The sequence below is a fragment of the Pristiophorus japonicus genome, chromosome 22 (genome assembly GCF_044704955.1).
Source record: "Pristiophorus japonicus isolate sPriJap1 chromosome 22, sPriJap1.hap1, whole genome shotgun sequence".
NCBI classification, from domain to species: domain Eukaryota; kingdom Metazoa; phylum Chordata; class Chondrichthyes; family Pristiophoridae; genus Pristiophorus; species Pristiophorus japonicus.
The window spans coordinates 57112270-57127197 of NC_091998.1; the positions used below are offsets into that span (position 1 = coordinate 57112270).

At 46.7% G+C, this 14928-nt stretch overlaps 1 protein-coding gene across 1 annotated transcript in view; it reads right to left on the reverse strand.

Moving 5' to 3' along the window:
- Positions 1-274: 274 nt before the first annotated feature.
- The window catches only part of pbdc1 (polysaccharide biosynthesis domain containing 1), a 16605-nt gene continuing 1951 nt past the window's right edge, over positions 275-14928 (reverse strand). The window contains exons 2-5 of the mRNA XM_070865323.1: positions 4037-4096; positions 1510-1650; positions 767-878; positions 275-643 (exon numbers count right to left, since the gene is read on the reverse strand). Coding sequence (XP_070721424.1) covers positions 471-643; positions 767-878; positions 1510-1650; positions 4037-4096 — 486 coding nt within the window. The 3' untranslated portion in view covers positions 275-470. The remainder of the gene's footprint in view (positions 644-766; positions 879-1509; positions 1651-4036; positions 4097-14928) is intronic.

Consider the following 14928-nt stretch of genomic DNA (forward strand, 5'->3'; position numbering starts at 1 on the left):
AACTCCCGTGCTCGTTCTCCTCCCCACCCCTCCCCTCCCTCCCTCCCTCCCTCCCCCCCTCCCTCCCCCTCCCCCTCCCTCCCTCCCCCTCCCTCCCTCCCCCTCCCTCCCGATCCCATCCCATCCCATCCCATCCCATCCCACCTCTCCCGCCCCACCCCATCCCATCCCACCCCTCCCCTCCCTCCCTCCCTCCCTCCCCTCCCACCCCCACCCCTGTTTTACGATCCGTGTCGATTGCAGTGCAATCACTGAACCCAGGCACTTTTCCAACTCTTGGTAACAGCTCCTGTATTCCTGTGTACATGATACAGCTTTAGACAGCCACACGGCAAAGTAGACATATTTTGGGGATGAGTCAGGTGCTGCAGGTCTCAGCAGCTGTGCTCTCTGTGTGTTATGTTCTGTTGTGTGGTGTGGGCAAGGAGCAGACCCATTGTGCAGCCACACCAGCCTATCCCTCCCATCAGCTACGTACAGGCGGTATTCTCTGCCGCGGCCGTTCCCCGGGATTCCTCTTGGGTCTTGACCTTCTGCTTGCCGACACTGTCTGCCTTCGTTGTTGCTGATCGTTGGTACAGCATCGTGTTGTGGCCCTCCCGATTCCGTGCTATTTCTACGGCAAAGAATTGGATCCTCGTAGCTGGGAGAGAGAGATGGAAATGGAATGAATAAGTTCACAAAGGCATCAGTTCTAGCGAGCAGGACCTATTCCCTGTCCTTTAAAATCCTAAAGCTTTTCTTTCCCCAGCTCCCACCCCCTTACCAAATATGGTGTTTTCCTCCAGGTAATCTCGAGAGCAGTCCAGCCGTAAAAGCGTTCCGTAGTTGAAGTCTTCAATCAAGGTCTGGAACTGCAGGCAGAACGTTCGCCATGCCTGAAACAGGAAGAAAGGCAGCCTTTGACTGAGTGTCAGTGTTCACTAGTACGGTGTGACGACAACGGGGCCTGAATAGGGTGTGTCAAGCCCGGCCTTGTGAGGAAGGTGGCATTGTGGCCCATCGCTCCTGGCCGGGGAACATAAATATATACACACATCTACATGTTTTAAAATTGGTTTCAAAAAGAAAACAGATTACATAGGAACAGGAGGAGGCCATTCAGCCCCTCGATTCTGTTCCATCATTCAATTAAGATCATGGCTGATCTGTACCTCAACCCCAACTGTTCGATACCCTTATGCAACAACAATCTACCGATCTCAGTCTTGAAAGTTCTAATTGTCCCCAGCATCTATATAGACTTTAGGGGAGAGAGTTCCACCTATGGTGTGCGTCCCAGTGGTGTTGCTGATGTAGAAACCTACACCATCCAATCCAGTCTGTGCTGAATGGGGCAGGGCTCGGGCTCGGGCTCACGGAACAGCTTGGATTCTATTCATCTTACTGAACAACAGGCAGACTCCCCTCACAGTTCAATAGGCTGTCGATACTTGCACATGAAGAATGGGTGCGAGCGAGGGAGAGCCCTGCTGTCGCCCAGGAACGGACAACGCAAAAGGAACTCACGAGTTTTGCAGAAGCCGACTTTAGCTGCTCTGGATCCAGAACGTCGACTCTCATGTCGCTGAACTGATTCCGGAACTCTGCGTAGATCTGATCGTCCTCTTTGGTCAGCTTAAGGAACCTCGGGTCGACTGAGGAGATGAGCTTTGAAAAGAGCAGACATCTCCCTGAGTAACAATGTGACTCTCTTATAGCAGGCAATGATGTGACATAAAGGGATGTGCTTTTACACTCTTGAGTCCCGGCCTCATGCACAATCTGGCACCTTTTAATATCGACACACTCCCAGGCAACACCCTGCAAATACTGACATTCCCAAGGGACCCCCCAGAAATTACTGACATTTATAGAGGATACCCCTGTTAATGACACACTGCCAGGGGACCCCCTCTCCCTGGGTCCCCCTGAAAATACTGCCACATTCTCCGTGACTTTCTACAATTACCAACACACTCCCGGGAATCTCTGTCTCGGCTGCCCAAAACAAGACACTTAAAGTCGCTGCAGAAAACATTCATTAATATACAGCAACAAAACAATCATGTACATGCGTCTACACATACAGAAAACAACAGCTCTGATTATTACGGCCACCCCGATACGGATTTCTCTCTCTGTGAACTTACTCCTTAATAAAAAGATATAAAAAACACCGAGTCCAGAAACGATGTAGCCTGCTGTGTATCCACTGACCAGTCCAGACTGAAGGACCACAACTGGACTTCTACAATTCCATAAATAGCGAGCTCCTCATTCTGCTCATGGGTCACAGAGACGCTCCCATTGACAGAGCTACGAGCTAGAAACCGGTCACCTTTGAGTCCTGAGTGATTAACAACTACTTGTATTTATTTACTATCTTCAACATAGAGAGACATCCCAAGAGGCACAATCAGCAACGTACATTTATATAGCGCCTTTAAAATGTCCCAGGAGGGTTATCAAACAAAATTTCACACCGGGCCACATATGAGGGCAGGTGAAAGAGGCAGGTTTGAAGGAGCGTCTGAAAGGAGGAGGGAGGCGGAGAGGTTTAGGGAGGGAATTCCAGAGCTTAGAGCCCCAGGCAGCTGAAGAAACGGCCGCAAATGGTGGAGCGACTATAATCGGGGCACAATTGGAGGAGTGCAGCGATCTCGGGGGGTTGTGGGACTGAAGAGGTTAATCAGCCAAAATGCCGAACCACATCAGGAGATATTAGGAAGGGCTGGGTCAAAGCGGTTATAATGAGCGTCTTAAAGGAGCAGTGAGAGAGTGTCAGAGGTTTAGGGAGGGAACTGCAGACCATCGACAGCTGATGGCATAGCCACCAATAGTAAGGCGATGGGTTCATGAGGCCAGAAGCATAAGAATTAGGGGTCGACCATTCGGCCCCTCGAGCCTGCTCCGCCATTCAATAAGATTGTGGCTGATCTTTACCTCAACTCCACTTTCCCGCCCAATCCCCATATCCCTTAATATCCAAAAATCTATCGATCTCAGTCTTGAATTTACTCAACAACTGAGCCTCCACAGCCCTCTGGGGCAGAGAATTCCAAAGATTCACCACCCTCTGAGTGAAGAAGTTTCTCCTCACCTCAGTCCTAAATGGCCAACCCCTTATCCTGAGACTGTGATCCCTGGTTCCAGACTCCTCAGCCAGAGGAAACATCCTCCCTGCATCTACCCTGTCAAGCCCTGTATGTTTCAATGAGATCACCTCTCATTCTTCTAAACTCTAGAGAATATAGACCTAGTCTACTCAATCTCTCCTCATAGGGCAATTCTCCCATCCCAGGTATCAGTCTGGTGAACCTTCGCTGCATTTCCTCTATGGCAAGTATATCCTTCCTTGGGTAAGGAGACTAAAAGGCGGGAATATGGTGTTGAGATAGAGGATCAGCCATGATCATATTGAATGGCAGTACAGACTCGAAGGGTCCAATAGCCAACTACCGCTCCTATTTTCTATGTTTCTAAAACTGCAGTCTCATCAGAGCCCTATATAATAGCAGGAAGACGTCTTTACTCTTATAATCAAACCCTCTTGTAATAAAGGCCAACATACCATTTGCTTCCTTAATTGCCTCTTGTACCTGCATGTTAACTTTCAGTGATTGTTGTACAAGGACACCCAGGTCCCTCTGAACACCAACATTTCCCAATCTCTCACCATTTACAAAAAAAGAGGGGGAGAGATTTATGTGGGCCGATAAAGAGGGCTGGAGGAGATAACAGAGATGGGGAGAGGCGTGGTCATGAAGGGATTTGAACACGAGGATGAGTATTTTAAATTGGAGGTGTTGGACTGGGCGCCAATGTAAATCCACGTGCCCGGGGGGTTGCAGAGACTTGGTGTGGGATATGATAAGGGCAGCAGAGTTTTGGATGAGCTGAAGATTACGGAGGGTGGAAGATGAGAGACCGGCCAGGAGAGCGTTGGAAGAGTCGTGTCTCAAGGTAACGGCACGGAATTCTAACCTAAACGCCTCGACAGCAAAGCAGAGGCAACCATCCCTGAAATAAAACTATTGCAAAGAACTGTACTTACGTTGAAATAAATCTCGGCGTGTTGATAGGCTTTCATAGCCCACATCATCTCCAGGTTCGGCTGCAAAACAGGAGGCAGAATTAGGAGAATGAGTTTAATTTTATTGCACAACTTCTTACTAAAGAAAACATTAAAACCAAGTACAATAAAAGTGCAGCACTCAGCACCTAGTTTTGCAAGCCAAAGGCCTGATGTTTTTTAATATTATTGTAATGATCCAAAACTCGGCAGCCTGTGTCCTAAATCGCACCGAGTCCCGCTCACCCATCACCCCCTGTGCTCGCTGACCCGTGTCCTAACTCGCACCCAGTCCTGCTCACCCATCACCCCCTGTGCTCGCTGACCCGTGTCCTAACTCGCACCCAGTCCCGCTCACCCATCACCCTCTGTGCTCGCTGACCCGTGCCCTAACTCGCACCAAGTCCCGATCACCCATCACCCCCTGTGCTCGCTGACCCGTGTCCTAACTCGCACCCAGTCCCGCTCACCCATCACCCCTTGTGCTCGCTGACCCGTGTCCTAACTCGCACCCAGTCCCACTCACCCATCACCCCCTGTGCTCACTGACCCGTGTCCTAACTCGCACCAAGTCCCACTCACCCATCACCCTCTGTGCTCGCTGACCCGTGTCCTAACTCGCACCGAGTCCCGCTCACCCATCACCCCCTGTGCTCGCTGACCTACATTGGCTCCCGGTTAAGCAACGCCTCAATTTCAAAATTCTCATCCTTGTTTACAAATCCATCCATGGCCTCGCCCCTCCCTATCCCTGTAACCCCCCCCCCCCCCCCCGAGATATCTGCGCTCCTCTAATTCTGCCCTCTTGAGCATCCCCGATTATAAACGCTCCACCATTGGTGGCCGTGCTTTCTGTTGCCTGGGCCCCAAACTCTGTAACTCCCTACCTCTCTACCTCTCTACCTCTCTACCTCTCTACCTCTCTACCTCTCTACCTCTCTACCTCTCTACCTCTCTACCTCTCTTCATTTAAGACGCTCCTTAAAACCTATCTCTTTGACCAAGCTTTTAATCACCTGCCCTAATTTCTACTTATGCGGCTCGGCATCAAATTTATATCACATAATACTCCTGTGAAGCACTATATAAGTATAGTATTAGCAGTCCCTCGTATCGAGGATGACTTGCTTCAACATCAAAAAGGGATGATTCACAGATGTTTCAATGAGGGACCTGACATTCCAGGTCCTGAACTACATGTTGAAGGGTGGAAGATGCCTGTGCGTGGATTTTTTTAACATGGGGTGCCCGTTGCACACCAGCCACCACACGGGCTTGACAGAGCCAGGTCTTGATACAGTGGCAAGGGTTAACCAAGACGACTGGAGACCAGCTCTGCAGCACGGGCCTAGTGCACACACATGCTCCTACTAGCCACGTATCGCAGTGTGGGCTGGCCTATGCTGCCCCTGCGCCCTCGCCTCTCCTGGGCCCCGAACCCTCACTGCTCCTCCACCCCGATCAAAAATGGAGCAGTCAGAAACAGGACATCAATTAGTCTCTTATCTTGGAGACATCAAATATCAACACTGTTATTTGAAGGATTATATACACACACATGTTTTTGTTGACTGACGCACTTCACAGTGCAAACATCCTCCAGTCTTTAAACAAAGCCAAAACACACCATGTGCCATTTTTCTGGATTTTAGACCATTTTTCCATGGAAAGGATTGAGGTGGAAAAAATGAGCACCTTTCAATGATGACGGATCTTACAGGTTTCACAAAACAGGCACCCAGACAGAAGGTGTTTAATACGCTAAACACATATCGTTTTCCCAACAGACCAAACAACAAGCGCTTTGTTAGCTGGGCCCGGCTTCACAAATTTGGATCCGCCATAAATATCTTCTCAGGTTTAAAAAGAACTTGCATTTATATAGTGCCTTTCACAACCTCAGGACTAGACAAATCGCTTTGAAGAAGTATTTTTGAAGTTGTCACTATGGTAAGTAATGTAGATTAGTGGCAAGTAATCTTTGATGGGAACTGACCATCGCTACATTTTTGCATGAACAATTTGTACTCAGGAATTGGAAGTACAATTTCTCAATTTGCAGGCGACATCAAATTGGGGGAGTAATTAGTACAAAGGAGGATTGTCACAAAATACAAGGCGGCAGTAATAAACTTGCAGAGTGGGTGTTTACTCAGCAAATGAATTTCAATATAGAAAACAGTGGTGGTGCATTTTGGTAGTAAGAATAAAAATGTCACAAACTGCTTGGATATTAAGTGTCTAACTGGAGCATCATATGCTTGTCTAGCCTCCCCTTAAATGTTCCCGATGTTGGGGAAGTCCAGAACCAGGGGTCACAGTCTCAGGATAAGGGGTAAGCCATTTAGGACTGAGATGAGGAGAAACTTCTTCACTCAGAGTTGTGAACCTGTGGAATTCCCTACCGCAGAGAGTTGTTGAGGCCAGTTCGTTGGATATATTCAAAAGGGAGTTAGATGTGGCCCTTACAGCTAAAGGGATCAAGGGGTATGGAGAGAAAGCAGGAATGGGGTACTGAAGTTGCATGATCAGCCATGATCATATTGAATGGTGGTGCAGGCTCGAAGGGCCGAATGGCCTATTCCTGCACCTATTTTCTATGTTTCTAAATGCATCGATACTATTCGCTTCAACCACTCCCTGTGGCAGCGAGTTCCACATTCTCACCACTCTCTGGTAAAGAATTTTCATCTGAATTCCCGATTGGATTTCTTGGTGACTATCTTATATTGATGGCCTCTAGTTATGCTCTTCCCCACAAGTGGAAACACTCTCTCTGTATCCACTCTATCAAAACCTTTCATCATTTTAAAGACCTCTATTAGCTCACCCCTCAGCCTTTTAATGAGAAAAGAGACCCAGTGTTCATCCTTTCCTGATATGTATACCCTCGCATTTCTGGTATCATCCTTGTAAATCTTCTCTGCACCCTCTCCAGTGCTTCTATATCCTTTTTATAATATGGCGGCCAGAACTGTACGCAGTGCTCCAAGTGTGGTCTCACCGAGGTTCGATACAGGTTTAGCATAACTTAAGAACACAAGAACATAAGAAATAGGAGCAGGAGTAGGCCAACAGAAAACAGAGTCAGGATAAATGGTTCATTCTCTGGTTGGCAACCAATAACTAGTGGAATGCCGCAGGGATCAGTGCTGGGACCCCAACTATTTACAATCTATATTAACGACTAGGAAAAGAGGACTGAGTGTAATGTAGCCAAGTTTGCTGACGATACAAAGATGGAAGGAAAAGCAATGTGTGAGGAGGACATAAAAAAATCTGCAAAAGGACATAGACAGGCTAAATGATGGGCAAAAATTTGGCAGATGGAGTATAGGGCCCAAGTTTCCACATGATTTGCGCCTGATTTTTAGGAGCAACTGGTGGAGAACGGACTATCTTAGAAATCGCAATTCTCCACATTTTTTTTTCTGCAGTTCTAGTCAGGTAGAACAGTTCTACTTTGGAACAGAATTTTTTCTTCAAAAGGGGGCGTGTCCGGCCACTGACGCCTGATTTCAAAGTTTCCACTAAGTTAGAATGGAGCAAGTGAAGATTTTTGTAGAACTGAAAAAACCTGTTCTACACATTAAAAAAATCAGGCGCAGGTTACAAATTAGGCGTCCAGAACGAGGTGGGGGGGAAGGGAAGTCATTAAATTCTACAATAAATCCTTATTTATACTTCTACAAATATTATACAAATAAATCCAACCTGAATAAACATTTATAAGCAAAGAAAAGATTAAATAAACCATCTTCCTACCTGTGTGAAAGTGCTTCAGGCACAATGAATTCTGCAGTCAGCCTGAGGCGCCCGTTCTTCCCGCGGGGGGGGAAGGCGCCCGTTCTTCCTGCGGGGGGTTTGGGGGGGGGGGGCGGGTAGGAGGCGCCCGTTCTTCCTGCAGGCGGGGGGGGGGGAGAAGGCGCCCGTTCTTCCCGCGGGGGGGTGGGGGGAAGGAGACAGTGAGAAGGCTGCAAGTGCTGATGGCAATGTGCTTTTATTAAAAAAATGTTCAAAAATTAAACAGCTACAAAGAACTACAAAAATGGCAGAGTGCCAATGTTTCCTTCACACTGAGCATGCTCGAACGCTCCGACGCGCACGCGCAGCGTTGCCGGCAGGAAAAAAACTAATTTAAATAGTACCCGCCCCCTCCCGCTTACAAAATCGGCGCGAGTGTCGGCTCCGCCCCCCTGGGCGCCGCGCCAAACAGACAAGGAGCTGCAGGGCGCTCCAGAATCGCAAGCATTCCTGCTTTCTCTCCATACCGCTTGATCCCTTTAGCCGTAAGGGCCACATCTAACTCCCTTTTGAATATATCTAATGAACTGGCCTCAACAACTTTCTGCGGTAGAGAATTCCACAGGTTCACAATTCTCTGAGTGAAGAAGTTTCTCCTCATCTCGGTCCTTAATGGCTTACCCCTTATCCTTAGACTGTGACCCCTGGTTCTGGACTTCCCCAATAGAACATTCTTTCTGCATCTAACCTGTCCAATCCCGTCAGAATTTTATATGTTTCTATGAGATCCCCTCTCATTCTTCTAAATTGCATTGAATATAAGCCTGGTCGATCCAGTCTTTCTTCATATGGCAGTCCTGTCATCCCGGGAATCAGTCTGGTGAACCTTCACTGCACTCCCTCAATAGCAAGAATGTCCTTCCTCAGGTTAGGAGACCAAAACTGTACACAATATTCAAGGTGTGGCCTCACCAAGGCCCTGTACAACTGCAGTAAGACCTCCCTGCTCCTATACTCAAATCCTCTCGCTATGAAGGCCAACATGCCATTTGCCTTCTTCACCGCCTGCTGTACCTGTATGCCAACTTTCAATGACTGATGTACCATGACACCCAGGTCTCGTTGCACCTCCCCTTTTCCTAATCTGTCACCATTCAGATAATATTCTGTCTTCCTGTTTTTACCACCAAAGTGGATAACCTCACATTTATCTACATTATACTGCATCTGTCATGCATTTGCCCACTCACCTAACCTGTCCAAGTCACCCTGCAGCCTCTTAGCATCCTCCTCACAGCTCACACTACCACCCAGCTTAGTGTCATCTGCAAACTTGGAGATATTACATTCAATTCCTTCATTTAAATCATTAATGTATATTGTAAATAGCTGGGGTCCCAGCACTGAACCTTGCAGTACCCCACTAGTCACTGCCTGCCATTTTGAAAAGGACTCGTTTATTCCTATTCTTTGCTTCCTGTCTGCCAACCAGTTCTCTATCCATGTCAATACATTACTCCCAATACCATGTGCTTTAATTTAGCACACTAATCTCTTGTGCAGGACCTTGTCAAAAGCCTTTTGAAAGTCTAAATACACTACATCCACTGGCTCCCCCTTGTCCACTCTACTAGTTACATCCTCAAAAAATTCTAGAAGATTTGTCAAGCATGATTTCCCTTTCATAAATTAATGCTGACTTGGACCAGCTTTCCAAATGCGCTGCTATTACATCTTTAATAATTGATTCCAACATTTTCCGCACCACCGATGTCAGGCTGACCAGTCTATAATTCCGTGTTTTCTCTCCTTTTTTAAAAAGTGGGGTTACACTAACTACCCTCCAGTCCATAGGAACTGATCCAGAGTCTATAAAATGTTGGAAAATGACCACCAATGCATCCACTATTTCTAGGGTCACTTCCTTAAGTACGCTGGGATGCAGACTATCGGGACCCTGGGGATTTATCGGCCTTCAATCCCATCAATTTTCCTAATACAATTTGCTGACTAATAAATCACAACAAAATAGATGAATAGCACAGATAGAAATTAATAGGTTTGATCCAATAGTCATTACAGAGAGTTGCAAAGTGACCAAGGTTGGGAACTAAATATTCCAGGATACTTAACTTTTAGAAGAGATAGGTGAATTAAAAAAGGAGGGGTAGCCCTGATAATAAAGGATGGGATGTAGACAGCAGAGAGAAAGGATCTTAGCCCCGAAAATCAAGAAGTAGACTCAGTTTGGGTGGAGCTAAGAAACAGCAAGGGGCAGAAACCATCGGTGGGAATTGTTTATAGGCCCCCAAACAGTAATTGTAATGTAACATGGGTAATACAATAATCATGGGGGACTTTAATCTACATATTGACTGGGCAAACCAAGCCTGCAGTAATAGTGTGGAGCACAAATTCATGAAATGTATACAAGATAGTTTTCTATATTAGTTGAGGAACCAGCCAGGGAACAGGCTATTTTAGATCTAGTATTGTGCAATGAGAAAGGGTTAAATAATAACCTTGTAGTAAAGGGCCCTTAAGGAAGAGTGACCATAATACGATAGAATTTGACATTAAGTTTGAAAGTGATTTAGTTAAATCTGAAACTAGGGTCTTAAATCTAAACAAAGCAAACTACGTGGGTATAGAAACATTGAAACATTCATGTATGAGGGGAGAGATGGCTTAGGTAGATTGGGAAACTACATTAAAAGGTATGACTGCAGACAAGCAATGGCTATTATTTAATGAATTAATACATAATTTACAACAAATACACATTCCTGTAAGGCACAAAATCCCCACAGGAAAAGTGGTCCAACTGTGGCTAACAAGGGAAGTTAAAGTAGTATTAGATCAAAGGAAGAGGCTTATAATGTTGCCAAAAAGAGCAGTGAGAGGATTGGGAGCATTTTAGAATTCGGCAAAGGAGGGCAAGAAATTGATAAAGGAAAAATAGAATGCGAGAGTAAACTAGCGAGAGACATAAAAATAGACAACAACTTGTATTTATATAGCGCCGTTAGTGTAGTAAAACGTTTCAAGGCGTTTCACAACAGTGTTACAAGACAAAACAAACTAAATTTGACACCGAGCCACACAAGAAGAAATTAGCGCAGGTGACCAAAAGTGCTGCCATCAGGAGATTTAACACGTGGCTAAAGGACTGGTGTGGGAAAGAGGGGTTTCTTTTCATGGGACACTAGCACCAATTCTGGGACAGGAAGGAGCTGTACCGATGGGACGGGCTCCACCTGAACCGGGATGGGACCTGTGTCCGAGCGGAAAGGGTAAATAGGGAGGTGGCAAAGGCTTTAAACTAGTAAGATGGGGAGAGGGGGCTACAAGAAATGTAACCAACCTACATATAAACAAAACAGGCAAAGAGAGCATAGGAAAGGATAAGTAAGGGAGGACAATGATGGCAAGGGAATAAATAGTTATAGAACAGGAGTCTAAAAAGATGGTTAAACATAAAGTGAGAGGGAATCTTATTAAATATCAGTTAAACTGTCTGTACAGCACCGCACACATTGTCCGTAATAAAACAGGGGAACTGGAGGCAATCATGCGTTGTGAGGAACCAGACAGAGCAGGGATTACTGAGACATGGCTACAGAAAAATCAGGACTGGGAATTAAACAGCAGGTTATAGCATATGTACAAAAGATCGAGGGGGAAAATGGGGAGGTGGGGTAGCTGTACTTATTAGGGATAACATAATGGCAGTAGAAAAATGTGATGCAGCTATCAGCAAGACAAATATAGAATCCATATGGAGAGAGATAAAAGATAATAAAGAATCAATCACACTAATAGTTACAGTCTACAGACCACCTAATAGTGGAAGGGAGGTGGAGGAAGAAATATGAAGACAAATTAGGGAAATGAGTAAAACACATAGAATAATAATCATGGGGGATTTCAACTACCCTGATATTAATTGGACAGAAGAGATAGGTAAAGGGGGTAAGGGAATGGAGTTCCTGCAATATGTACAGGACTCCTTTCTAACCCAATATGTAAAAGGCCCAACAAGGGAGGCGTCGCTATTGGATCTAGTAATGGGGAATGAACCAGAGCAGATAGGAAAAGGAAAAGTAGGGGAATAGTGACCATAATATAAGACGCTTTAAGATGATAACTGAGAAGGACATAAGTGTGACATAAACCAGGGTAATAGATTGGAGAAAAGCTGATTTTGGGGGGCTGAGAATGGAACTTGGGAAAATAAAACGGGCACCAATATTGGCAAAAAACGATGTAGAACAACGGGAAACATTTAAAACAGAGTGCAGGAACAATATATTCTGCTCAAAGGAAAGAACAAACTTAACACTAATGAGACTCCATGGATAAATAAAACCATAAGGGAACAATTGAGGGTAAGGAAAGCGGTATACATTAAGTAGACTGCAGGGTAATATGCATGATAAGGGAGTATACGACAAGATTAGGAGAGAAGTCAAACAAAACAATTAGAAAGGCAAAGAGGAACTATGAAATTAAATTATCAAGGAACATAAAACAAAACAGTAAAATATTTTACAGGCTCAACACTAAATAAAGGAAGGTTGGGATGGGAATAGGGCCACTGATTTTACTACAGTTGTACAGGGCCTTGGTGAGACCACACCTTGAGTATTGTGTGGTCTCACCAAGTTTTGGTCTCCTAATCTGAGGCAGGACATTCTTGCTATTGAGGGAGTGCAGCGAAGGTTCACCAGACTGATTCCTGGGATGGCAGGACTGACATATGAAGATTAGGGTTAGGGTTAGAAAGACTGGATCGACTAGGCTTATATTCACTGGAATTTAGAAGAATGAGAGGGGATCTCATAGAAACATATAAAATTCTGACGGGATTGGACAGGTTAGATGCAGGAAGAATGTTCCCGATGTTGGGGAAGTCCAGAACCAGGGGTCACAGTCTAAGGATAAGGGGTAAGCCATTTAGGACTGAGATGAGGAGAAACTTCTTCACCCAGAGAGTGGTGAACCTGTGGAATTCTCTACCACAGAAAGTTGTTGAGGCCAGTTCGTTGGATATATTCAAAAGGGAGTTGGATGTGGCCCTTATGGCTAAAGGGATCAAGGGGTATGGATAGAAAGCAGGAGTGGGGTACTGAAGTTGCATGATCAGCCATGATCATATTGAATGGTGGTGCAGGCTCGAAGGGCCGAATGGCCTACTCCTGCACCTACTTTCTATGTTTCTATTGAGGGACATAGAGGATAATGCCACAGGTAACGATAGAGAGATGGCAGAAATATTTAATCATTATTTTGCTTCAGTATTTACCAGGTGGGCATGCCACTGGATGATGGGATTAGTAATGAGAAGCGCATTTAAAATAAAAAAGGGAATATATTAAATAAACTAATAAAACTCAAGAGGATAAAACCCTTGGTCCGGATGGATTGCATCCATGCATTTTAAAAGAATCTAGGGAAGAGATAGTAGAGGCATTACTACACATATTTAATCATCCGTCAGAAAAAGGTGTAGTGCCAGAGGACTGGCAGAAAGCTAGCGTAATATCGATATTTAAGAAGCGGAATAGAACATGTCCTGGGAATTAATTATAGACCAGTCAGCTTAATGTCGGTGGTAGGAAAAATAATGGAATCCCGGCTAAAGGAGAAAACAGAAGAACATTTGGAAATCAAAAATATAATGAATAGTCAGCATGGATTTCAAAAGTCTTGCTTGACCAACCTCACTGAAATTTTTGAAGAGGTAACAGAGAGCATAGCTAATTGTAATGCAGTAGATGTAATATTGGGCCCAAGTTTCAACTGGATTTGCTCCTATTTTTTTGGAGCAACTTTTTATTGGAGTTTTGTATCTTAGATATTGAAATTCTCCACATTTAGTTTGCTCCAGTTACAGTGAGTGAGTTTAGTTTCCTTTTAGTTCCGTTTCTTTTTCAAAAGGGGGCGCCTCCAGCTACTTACGCCTGTTTTGCAAGTTAAAACTGCGAAAAGTTCCTCCAAACTAACTTAGAACGGAGTAAGTGTCCACTTTTGTATACCACGAAAAACCTTGTATAGAGTTAACAAATCAGCAGGAGCAGCACTAAACACCTTCACTTTTAAAAATAAAGAACCATCATCAATAATAAATGATAAATCAATCAATAAATGAATAAAAAATTAAAATAAAATAAAATTAAAAATCAATAAATCAATCAATAAGAAATTAAAAGTTCCGACCTCACCTACCCGTTCGGGAGCCCTCCAGCAGCAAGTACACGTAGCCCATATACTCAGGGAGCAAGCAGCGACAGGCCACTCAGCCAGAGATAGGGTTCTGAGCGCGGCCGGGAGGGAGGGAAGGAGAGAGGGAGGGGGGGGGAGGGAGAGGGAGGGGGGGGGAGGGAGAGGGAGGGGGGGAGGGAGAGGGAGGGGGGGGAAGGGAGAGGGAGGGGGGGGGGAAGGGAGAGGGAGGGGGGGGGGAAGGGAGAGGGAGGGGGGGGGGGAAGGGAGAGGGAGGGGGGGGGGGAAGGGAGAGGGAGGGGGGGGAAGGGAGAGGGAGGGGGGGGGGAAGGGAGAGGGAGGGGGGGGGGAAGGGAGAGGGAGGGGGGGGGGAAGGAGAGGGAGGGGGGGGGGAAGGGAGAGGGAGGGGGGGGGAAGGGAGAGGGAGGGGGGGGGAAGGGAGAGGGGGGGGGGGGAAGGGGAGAGGGGGGGGGGGGAAGGGAGAGGGAGGGGGGGAAGGGAGAGGGAGAGGGGGGGGGGGAAGGGAGAGGGAGGGGGGGGAGAGGGAGGGGGGGGAGAGGGAGGGGGGGGAGAGGGAGGGGGGGGAGAGGGAGGGGGGGGAGAGGGAGGGGGGGGAGAGGGAGGGGGGGGAGAGGGAGGGGGGGAAAGGGAGGGGGGGAAAGGGAGGGAGAGGGAGGGGGGGGGAAGGGAGGGGGGGGAAGGGAGGGGGGGGAAGGGAGGGGGGGGAAGGGAGGGGGGGGAAGGGAGGGGGGGGAAGGGAGGGGGGGGGGAAGGGAGAGGGGGGGGAGGAGGGAGAGGGGGGGAGAAAGGAGAGGGGGGGGAGAAAGGAGAGGGGGGGGAGAAAGGAGAGGGGGAGAGGGGGGGAGAAAGGAGAGGGGGGGAAAGGAGAGGGGGGGAAAGGAGAGGGG